Source organism: Vanellus vanellus (genome assembly GCF_965231255.1).
Source record: "Vanellus vanellus genome assembly, chromosome: 3".
NCBI classification, from domain to species: Eukaryota; Metazoa; Chordata; class Aves; order Charadriiformes; family Charadriidae; genus Vanellus; species Vanellus vanellus.
In genome coordinates, this window is record NC_138907.1 from 129,796,942 (window position 1) to 129,807,758 (window position 10,817).

The following is a 10,817-nucleotide window of genomic DNA, read 5'->3' on the forward strand; positions in this document are numbered from 1 at the left end:
GTTTCTCAGAAATCTAATGAATATGAATATTTGGACTGCACATAATCTTTGTAGTCGAGCAAGTGGGTGCGCACACTAGGTGGAGCGATCCCCTCTGCGCCCGGTGCTGCATTAAGGAACGCCTGTTTTCTACAACTCCAAACTGAGTCTTAGAGAGTTTCCTTTTTGCCGACTTACGGTAACACCCCGAGAAGTTTTCTTACCCATCTTCCCCTGCCTGGGAGCCGTTGCCACTGCTCAAAGGCTTTTTCTCTAAATATTTCATGCGGGATCTGAAGTTTACCTCGGGTCCTACGCACGACCGCTTCTATTCTCTGACACTGCCCTACACGAGTACAGCACGTGCTGTTGGCCCACACCCCCAGCCCACGAGCAGCCGCACGGCCCCGAGAGCCGCTCCGGTCTGCGGGTACCGGGGCTGATCTCACCGCGGCCGTGAGGCTGGAACGGCGTCACCCGCAGCGCTCACCCCTCCCGCGGCAGGGCTTCGGTGGCAGCTCCCGCTGCGGCCGGTGCTCTGTGCAGGGAGGATGGCTCGCGCAGGCGTGGGGAGCGGCGTGCATGAAGTCTTTGCCCCTTTGTTTATTTGGCTATGTTTAATGAGCCAGTGGGTGTCTAAACATCACCAGGGATGGTTTTGGTTCCAAAGGCGCCGGGGATAACCCCCTGAGTCCCGGTGCCCCCCCGAGGCGGCGGGAGGGTCACCAGCCCAACTGGTGATGCCCAGAGAGCAGGAGAGGGGTTGGGGGTGGGTTTGCGTCTGCCAAGGGAGCGCGGGGGCCCGTGGGGCCACAGGTCGGGGTTGCGGGAGCCGGTGGGTGCCGGGTGCCAAAGCGCCGCAGCCCCTCTCCTCCCCCGCAAAGGGGCCACAGGCACTTTCCTGGCACCGGGGGCCGGGGCCAGCTCCTCCGCGGGTGGCTGCTCTCGCGGTGCCGCTGCCAGTGCCCAGACCCCACGGGTCTGCACTGGGTGTTACTGGGCTGCGAGCGCTTTTCTCCACAGACCGCGTAGGTGCCGTTGGGCTGACCTGTGCTGGAACCCAGTAGAAACCAGTCCCACCCAGTAGGGTGCTGCCGGCTGCTGGAGCCCGGCCCGAGGGCTGGGGGGGCGCGGGGTCCGTGTCCGGCCGAGGGAGGGGGCTCGCGCCTTCCCCTGGGCAGGTTCCCCCCGCCCGTGTCCCTGAGGCACCCCCGGACTCGCCGCCGCCGGACGACGCTGCCCCGGCGGTCACAGCGGCCGCCCCGGTCCCGGCGCGGCCCCGCGGGTCCCCCCCCGCGGCCGCGCTCTGGCGGCGCTGCGACTGCAGCCCGGTCCGGCCCGGCTGGGGCAGCCCGAGCCCCGCGCGGCAGCGGGCGGACGCGGTGCCGGTGCCGGTGCCGGTGGCGGAGCGGTGCCGGTGGCGGGGCGGGGCGGGGCCCCGTCGGGACGCGCTGTCCGAAGGAGGGGGGCGGCGCCTGCGGACCCGCGCGGGGCGCCCGAGGGGCGGGGCGGGATCTCAAGGGGCGGGGCCCTGAGGGCGGGGGCGGGGCCATGCAGATCGCGCCGCTGCCGGCAGAGTCGCTGCTCGGCGAGAGGGGCGGGTCCTCGCGCGGTGGTGGGCGGAGACATGCAAATCAATACGAACGAAAGAGGGGTGACGGGAGGTCTCCGCGCCAACACGCCGCCGGCCGCGGGGGAACGCGGGCGCTGCGCGGGCAATGTGCGGGGTAAAAAGCGGGGCAGAGGAGGCGGCGTGTGTGTGGTGCGGTATCGGAGCGTGTGCGTGTGTCCCCGTGTGGTGTGTGTGCGTGCGGCGGCGTGTGTTGCTGTGGGTGCGGGGAGCCGAGCATACTTACCTGGCAGGGGAGACACCATGATCAGGCAGGTGGTTTTCCCAGGGCGAGGCTCATCCCCTGCACTCCGGGTGTGCTGACCCCTGCGATTTCCCCAAATGCGGGAAACTCGACTGCATAATTTGTGGTAGTGGGGGACTGCGTTCGCGCTCTCCCCTGACTTTGCTCGTGCCAAAGGCAGAACTGACGCCGAGGGCGGACGACCTCTCTCCTTCCACACCCGCACTCACCCGCCTCCCCCGTTCGGTGGCGCGCTGCGGCCGCCGGCGCAGACCGGACTGCGCGTGACCGTTCCTCTCTCGGCGCGGCGCGGCGGGGCGGGACCGGCGGAAACGGTGTGTCCGGGTCATCCGGATTGGCACGATGCGGTGTCACGTTCTCCGTCCTCGCGGTCCGACCGCACGGAGCGCCCCAACCGGTGCCCGCAACGGAGCGCGGCGCTACGGGGGGGACGAGCGCCCCCCGCGCTCTCTCACGAGCACAGACCCGCTCACACCGGGCGAGCGCTTCGCTCGCTGCCAGCCCGGTCCGGCCCGGCGCGGGGGCACCAACTCCCCGGGATCGCCCCTCACCCCGCGGTTTTACATCCCGCCCTTCCTACGCCCCCGCGGCATCCCTCCGCCCGAAGGACGCGCGGGGGCCCCGCTCCGGTGCCGCCCGGGGCTCTCGGTGCCTCCGCCCCTTTGGGCAGCGCCGGCCCTCGGCCGCGCCGGTGCCCGCTGTGCTCAAGCGGCGGCCGAGGCGGCGTGCGGCGCCGGAGCCGCTGCTGCGAGCGGAAGGGGCCGAGCCGGCGCGGGCCGTGACGGAGCCGCCCGCGGCCGAGAAAAAGGGGCAGAGTGCGGGGAAGGGTCAGCGCGGAGCTGCGGCGGAGGAGGCGGGCTGCGGAGAGAGGGCTCCGGTTGTCCGAGCCGCTCCCCCACTGCGACGCAGGTTCCCCGCGTCAGTTCTGCCTTTGGCACGAGCAAAGTCAGGGGAGAGCGCGAACGCAGTCCCCCACTACCACAAATTATGCAGTCGAGTTTCCCGCATTTGGGGAAATCGCAGGGGTCAGCACACCCGGAGTGCAGGGGATGAGCCTCGCCCTGGGAAAACCACCTGCCTGATCATGGTGTCTCCCCTGCCAGGTAAGTATGCTCGGCTCCCCGCACCCACAGCAACACACGCCGCCGCACGCACACACACCACACGGGGACACACGCACACGCTCCGATACCGCACCACACACACGCCGCCTCCTCTGCCCCGCTTTTTACCCCGCACATTGCCCGCGCAGCGCCCGCGTTCCCCCGCGGCCGGCGGCGTGTTGGCGCGGAGACCTCCCGTCACCCCTCTTTCGTTCGTATTGATTTGCATGTCTCCGCCCACCACCGCGCGAGGACCCGCCCCTCTCGCCGAGCAGCGACTCTGCCGGCAGCGGCGCGATCTGCATGGCCCCGCTCCCGCCCTCAGGGCCCCGCCCCCGGCGCCCCACGCGGGTTGTGGGTACCACGCTGCGACGAGCCTGTGCCTGGACCTCGCTGTGGCGGCGTGTCCCCGTGGGCCACACCACCCCGCCCGGGCCGAGAACTCTATACGGCGAGTCACTGCCTGCCCCCGGCCCTGTCCCCGCGGGAAGGCCTCTGCTCAGGGCTCCCCTTCCCCTGGCTCACAAGAGCCGTGGCCTCTAGCCCACACTGGGAGGGAGCCTGCCTCCCCGGCCCCATCCGGGGCACAGGGGGGAGCACAGAGAGCCCACAGCCATCCCTGACAGAAGCTACAATGAGCAGCGATCTTCTGGCAGCAGGAAGGGACAGGAACAGTGCAGACCAAGGGAGGACACCCCTTCCCATGCCAGAGCCCCCCAGTCTCTGCACCGGCCCCTCCTGCAGTAGTGGTGGTGCTGGGAGCCACTCTGGAACCCTCAGGGTGCTGCAGGGAGTCCCAGGTGCCCTGCTCCCCCCCCCCCCCCCCCTCAGCTGGACCGGCAGCCAGAGGACACGTGGGCCAGGGCTGTCACCAGTGTCACCATGTCCCCCAAGTCCCAGAGGAGCAGCCCAGAGACAGGGAAGATCTGTCCCCGCTGCCACCTGCAGCAGGAGACGAGAGACCGGGCAGAGCTGGGTAGAAGTGCCAGCAGGCCCAAGGAAGGCCCAGAACTGAGCCTGAGTTGACACAGGCCACCAGGGCTCCCGCCACCCCACAGAAGGCAGACAAGGTGTATTGTGGGGTCTGGTTTATTGGGGTCCATGCAGCTGCCTCTACTACTGATCCACGTTCTTGACGCGCAAGACAACAGGCACCGAGGTGCAGGGGATCATGCCCAAGTCCGTGATGACCAGATCCACCAGGTCAGGCGGTGTCACGTCGTAGACCAGGTTGAGGAGGCGCAGGGACTTGTTCTCTGCCCAGCCACCCAGCTGGGCCCGGCCCTTCCGCAGCACGATCAGGTCATCGGGGTCGTCTGCGGAGAGAGGAGCAGCGGCAGGATCAGGGGGAGGGATGGCAGCTCTCCATCCTGCCCTGGCAGCAGGCAGGACCACTGCTCGCCAGGCTACCCTTCCTGCGAGTGGTGGCCCCTTGGCCAGGATGGGGAATGGCAGGGCAGATCAGCCCATCCTGGCCACCAGCGGGAAGAGGGAGCAGGTCCCAGGTGGAAGGGGACAAAAGCCTTACCCAGCTCGTTGGAGACAAAAGAGTCTGTCTGCACTCGCTCGCAGAACTTGTAGGTCTCACAGCACACCAGGACGGGCACGTTGTAGGCCTTGGAGACAAGCGCTATCTGGGACGTTCCCACCCGGGACATGACAGAGCCGTTGGCCAGGAGCGCGTGGGCTCCCAGCAGCACTTTGGACACCTGTCAGGGACGCGCAGGGATCTGTTAGAGTCTTTTGTCATGCTGCAGCCTCCCCTGTGCCCACCACCGCCCACAGCACAGCTCTGCTCCTCACCTCAGGCAGCACGTAAGAAATGGCGTTGATCATCACATAGGTGCAGTGAATGCCCTTTCGCACCAGCCGGCGCAGCGTCTCCCGGCCTTCCAGCCGTGGCCGGCTGTCCACCACTATCACACGGAAAGCCCGGCCCTTCTTCACGTGGGCATCGCACAGCGTGCGGTTCACGAGGGAAGAGCTGACGGACACCAGTTAGGAGACTGCCCTGTCCCACCAGACCAGGCTCTCACCCCACACACAGCCGCCCTGTCCTGATGCTGCCAGCATCGCCCACAAACACAGCCCAATGCCAGCAAACCTTCCTCAGCTCTGGGTCCAGCCATCAGGTGCTGGCCGGGCAGGAGGTTTAGCGTGGGGTCTTGCCCAGGGGACAGCCCTGACGGGCGCCCGAGGGCAGGGGCCGGCTGCCAGCAGCTGCAGCAGAGCGGGCATGGCCAGGCACCAGCCGCCACGGCAGGTTCCTGTGCACACCCAGCCCAAACAGAGCAATGTCTTACCCAGGGTGGGAATTGGGCTCCCACCCAGACCCTGATGGACTAGTGCCGCCTGGAACCAAGTCCAGGCAGAGCTGAGGTCCACCCTTGTCCTTACAAGTGATGCCCCTTCCAGAGACCCTCCTGCTACACTCGCTTCCTCTCTGTCTTTGCTCAGAGAATCACCCCCTGGGAAAAGTGATGTCTCAGCTCTCCCTGAGAGCAGCGCTGGCCTCCACCCGCCCACGACCACAGTGAGGGATTCCCCCTCCAAACCCTCTCCAGGTCTCCCTCTCGTAATGCTCTAGGCCCACACCGGCCTCCTGCCCCTGCTCCTTCTTCCGTGCATCACCCCAGAGCCACATCACACCCAGACTCTGAGAGTCCAGCGGTCTCTGGCTCCTTTTCCCACCTCTACTTTCTGGCACAGTCCCTCGAAGGAAGAACGAGCTTCCGTATTTTTGCTTCCTGACATTGACTTTGCTGCAGTTTGTTTAAAATGCCAGTAAACAGCCATGGCTGCTCTGTAAACACCCTGTATGGAAGAAGCAGTAAATCTGCAGTTCTTGAAACACTTAACTCTGGACACATGCAAACAGAGGACGGTGCTGAGCCCTGAACGGGAACAGCAAAGTCTCATGGACAAGCCTTTGGTACAGGCTTTACGCCTCTCAGGCACTTCTCTGCCCTGTCAAGGTGCTGCCCACCACTGTAAGGCCACAGGCCGGCAGGTCTGCGAGCCTGGGTTCATCGGAACGGCAGGCAGTGCAGGCTCAGGCATTCGCAAATTCAGTTTGAGGCACCAACCCAACAGTACAGGCTGCTACAAGGCTACTTGACCAGACCCTCCTGTTTGCTCCTCTAATGAGTCCAAGGGCTCCAGTGCTTCCAGCACCCGGCCTGTCCCGGTGTGCGGAGAAATCGGGAACACTGCCAGCAGGACACAGAATCCCACAGCGGGGCCCTGCAGGGATGCTGGCTCACAGCCAGGCCTGCCAACACTGTCTGCCGCGCACCGCAGACGCGGTTTAGCATTCCCCTTGGCAGCTGCCAGGCAGAAAGTGCTCTGTCACCACCTTGTGACGCGAGCTCATCAGCCTGTCCGTCTCCCAGGATGGGACAAAAGTCCTAATGAGCTCTCTGCTTTTTCTAAAGCACTAACAACACATACACGTCTCAGCAAGTGCTGGTCCCAGCAAGTGCTGTCTCAACACCCTCACACATCCACTGTTCCTCTCCTGCCCCACTGGCCGTAAACTTCTCCCTCGTGCCTTTATTCACCAGCTCCCCACCACAGCCAAGTTCTGGCTGGCACCCTCTGACTGCCCCCTCCCTGTTCGTCTTATTTCTAGTTGCTGGACGCGGAGCCACAACCCCTCTCCCCCCTGGGGCAACAGGGACTTTCCCACCCTTGACAAACTGCTTTTGGAAGAGGTTCCCGTGTTCACTCAGCTGCTCCATTTCCTTTTTCCACCCGCTGCCTTCTTACCATCCATACACCAGGATCACATCATTGTCATTTATCTTCTCAAAGGCAGACCTTGAAATGGCTTCAGCTGCCAAAACAATCTTCTCCCGGAGATATTTGTCGATAGTGTCCTGCAGCTTCTCCTTTGCCTGGGGAGACAGTGCCATCACATACAGCATGCCCTTGTCACGCTGCGCTCTGCCGTCCCTTGCAGCCTGGCAGGACTGCGGGCTCAGCTCTGCCTGCGAGTGGAGAGCCCTGCCCTGCTCCCAGCCAGCCCATTTGCCCAGTGGCACTTTCCCCTGGGACTGGGGCTCTGCAGGACATGCAGGGCCAGCACAAGCCTCCCAGCAGACCACGGTGCCTCACCACATGTTTGAGCTGCCATCAGACCCTCCCCAGCTCTGCCCATTATCTCCCCTGCATCTCCTGGGTCAGTCGCTCTGGTCGTCCCATGGAGATTTTGCTGCTCAGACTCAGCCTGACTCCTCTCAGCCCATTAGTCATGCAGCCTTAGGGGTCCTCCTGACTTACACGACCATCCTGCCTCTCGCTCCACAGCCAATGGGCTCCTGTGGAGCTTTTGGCATGGGACGCAGCTGAGCACTGAAAAAAACACATTCTTCTTCCCCTGTGACTTTACCGATTCTGTCAAGCAATGTTCTCACAGGCAGTCCTGGTGGGCAAGGGCAGCTTTTGGTGCCCAGCTGCTGTGGCCTTCCTGCAGTGCACAGCACCAGCAGGACCAGCCTGCATGTCCTCCGGCTGCCTGAGTCACCTCTCAATGCAGGTGCAATGCTGGTTGCTGGCCAGGCCTGTGGTGTGGTGCTGCGTTCACTGAGACCACATGTGACTGCTGCAGCTTCTCCCATTTTATGTCCCTGCTCCTGACAAGCTCCAGCCCTACCAGCCCAGCGACACTACCAGCCCAGCGACACTACCAGCCCAGCATTTGCTGTAGTGCACCCTGGCACGGTTGGGTCCTGCTGAGCTGTGCCCACTGGCAGAGGGGTAGCAAGTCTGGCCGTGGTCCCTGGTCAGGCCGTGGCTGGCAACGCTGATGGCCAAGTCTTCTAGCTTCTCTGCAGCACTGCTCCCAGTCTGCATCCCACCACCTCGTCCCGCTTCACCTGCGCAAGGACTGTCCCTGCACCCTGGTGCCTGCAGCCAGAGGGCTGGAGGCTGCTGCTCGCATGAGGCCACTCACCTCCTCCTCCCGCAGGGTGTCGGGCAGGGATGAAATCTCCTTCTTGAGGAACTTGATGGCATTGCCCATGCTGGCTGAGAGGGGCCGGCACTGGTTCAGGAAGCTGCAGAGAGAAACAGGCTTAGCTCCAGAGCAGCCTGTAGGGCAGGGACAGGAAAAGGGAGAGTGCAGCTGGGCTGGGGATGGTGGGCAGGGTGGCAGAACACAGAGACCCAGGAAAGTCAGCCCAAGTTCTGGCAGACACCAACCTGGAGAGGTGACCGATGGACCACACTCAGTGGGGCTTCGGTCTCTCTACCCTGGCACTGGGACCCCTCACCTGATGTGCGGCTTCAGCTTGGACACCAGGTCCCGTGACAGCTCCTCGTTGGCGGGGGTCGAGTAATCCCGGATCAGCTGAGACAAGAAGGAAGAGAGCATGAGCTCAGGGCACCTGCCCAGAAGGGGCAGGTGCTGCACGTGACCACCCTTGTGCAGGAGGCTGCAGACCAGGCACGAGCATGTACCACACAGCTTGACATGCTTTCACAGCAGGGGCAAAGGGGTGTTCCAGGAGCTCAAATCTGCTGCGTCAGCGCCAGAATAGGATACCAGCAGGGCTCAGCCTGCAGAGCAGGGCTCAGAGGGATGAGGCTGAAGATGACTGAGCATGGATAAAGCCCCAGTAGCCAAGAAATGCCTGCGCCTGGTGCCCTTGCTGCCTGGTGCGCATGGGAAGCTGCTCACTTACCTGTTTGAAGACTTCCAGCAGTGCGATGCAACGGGCATTGGAGCCATTGATGATGCCCTGGGAGTACTGGAGGCCAAGACGCACCACAGCCGGATGAATTACCGTGGAGGGAATGCTGCAGGGACAAATGTGAGAGCTGTGAGCACTGACCCTCTACATCCCAGGAACGACCAACCCATTGCCAGGCCCCCAGCCAAACAGCCTGAGGGACGGCTCAAGAGGAGAGCTGTCAGTCTGGTCCCTGCTTGCTCTGCGACCCAAGGAGTCAGGCTGCCCCCACAGTCCCTTCTCCTGTGGCCCTGTGCTGCCCAAGCACAGCTCTCCTCACCTTACAGGCAGGACGTCCTGCTGCCCCTGCTGCCACTCCTCTAAGCAAAGGGGTCCCCCTCCTCCCCACCCCCCAAGCAGGACCGGGACACCCCTTCACTAGGGCCGTTTTGCAGCCAGGCCAGCCGAAGCAGAGCCAAATGACTGCCAGGGGCCTGGGCTAGGGAGGCCACATACCTCATCTGCTGTGTCAGTGGCTTCTTGCGGCTGTACTGGTGCAAGTGGGAGAACAGGTTGACCTTGGTGCCATAGTCCTGCCTCAGAGGTACCTGCAGCCAAACAGCGTTGATGATGGCTTAACCAAGGCAGCAACACAACCCTGCCGACTCCAGCACCACCTGAAACACCTGGCACTCGCTTGCAGCACACCAAAGAGCAGGTTTGAGTCCCCCCGTGCACGCAGCCTGACCCTACTGTGCACACCTGAAGCATGCAGCCCGCTACCTGGCCGTCCTCCTACCTGCTGCCGCTCCAGCTTCTTGGCCAGCTTCCTCTGGGCAGCAGGGTCATCCACCTGCACGTGCTCCGGCAGCCGCTTTACCACTGTGAGGGCAGTGGGGAGGGCGGTGTGAGGAGGTACCGCACTGCTGCAGCCTCCGGCTCAGCCAGGCTGCTCCAAGACTCAAGAAACATACAGCTGGGCAGTGCCTAGGGCATTGTGGAAGGATTGGCTGGGCAGCCCCCTCCCTCCCTGCTCACCCCCCTACCCTCTGGTGACAACGGCTTTACCGGACTGAGGCTCGGTGGGGGTCAGCCTGGGCTTGGCTGCTGCGGCTGCCTGGCTCAGCTCTGCCTTTTTGGCCTGTTTCTGGGCGCGCTCAGCCTCTTGCTTGGCCCGTCGCTCTGCTCGCAGCTCAGCTTTGCTCTTGCCCCCTGCGGGCTTCTCACCATTGTTGGGGCCATCGGCCAAGGCTGGGGGGGACGCGGGGTGAGTGGCCACTGGAGGAAACAGCAGGGAGAAGTCTGTGCCCAGCCTCCGTCACCAAGAGACGTAGCCTGTTGTGCGGGGCAGCCCGTGGCACGGAGACCCTCTGTGCACGGATCTGCCTTGGGAGGGGCAGGTGGGACTAAGCCCCGTGTTCTCCAGCACCTCGCCACCTATGCACAGCCCACACAGGGACCACTCAGGTGGGGAGGGGGCTGGCCTCCCTAGATCTCAGTCCCTGTAAGACGTGGGTGCTCGGGGTCCAGAGAGGTAGGACACCCCAGAGTTCCCCCCGTGGCCTCCCCTAACTAGGGGACGTTCCAGCCGGAGGGTGGTCCCAGCCGGGGAGACCCCCGGGGGCCTCGCCACGGGGCTGCCACTGCTGGGGGCGCCGGGGAGGTCTCCCGCGGGGCTCTGCAGCCTGGGGGGCTGCCTCGGGGGCGCGGAGGTCCTCACCCCGCGGCTGCCCCGGCTCGGAGGGCGTCCCCGGCTCGGGGGGCTCCACCGCCGGTCCCTTCTCGCTCCTCTTCTTCTTCTTCTGCTGCTTCTTCTCCTTCCGCAGCTGCAGCTTCTCCTCCCGGGAGAGCTCCGGGGCCTGCGGGCACAGACCATCAGGCAGCCCCCGGCGCCCACGCCGGCCCCAGCCCCTGGCCCCACCGCCGGTTCCCGGCCCTGCTCACCTGCGCTCCCGCCGGCACCGGCGCGGCTGCTTCGGAGCCCGCACCTGGAACGAGGGGAAGCGTGAGCGGGGCCGGGGAGCGGCCGGTCGGGTGCCGAGGGCCGGGGGGGGGGAGCTGGGCTCCCGTCCTGTCCCGTCCCGTCCCGTCCCGTCCCGTCCCGTCCCCGCACTCACCGCCCGGCACAGCCCGCTCCGCCATGGTGCCCGCCCGCCCGCGCACAGCGCCCCCTGCCGGCCCGGAGGGCG

At 64.9% G+C, this 10,817-nt stretch overlaps 1 protein-coding gene across 1 annotated transcript; it reads right to left on the reverse strand.

Annotated features, from left to right (window-relative positions):
- Positions 1-4,039: 4,039 nt before the first annotated feature.
- On the reverse strand, positions 4,040-10,772 carry EIF2B4 (eukaryotic translation initiation factor 2B subunit delta). The gene is made up of 13 exons (XM_082480458.1): positions 10,746-10,772; positions 10,573-10,616; positions 10,349-10,487; positions 9,697-9,906; positions 9,428-9,510; positions 9,145-9,236; positions 8,641-8,755; positions 8,230-8,306; positions 7,911-8,013; positions 6,725-6,852; positions 4,760-4,940; positions 4,485-4,665; positions 4,040-4,272 (listed from the first exon to the last, which is right to left on the reverse strand). The coding sequence occupies exons 1-13, from the start codon at positions 10,768-10,770 to the stop codon at positions 4,073-4,075; spliced, it is 1,578 nt and encodes a 525-aa protein (XP_082336584.1). The 5' UTR covers positions 10,771-10,772; the 3' UTR covers positions 4,040-4,072.
- Positions 10,773-10,817: the final 45 nt, after the last annotated feature.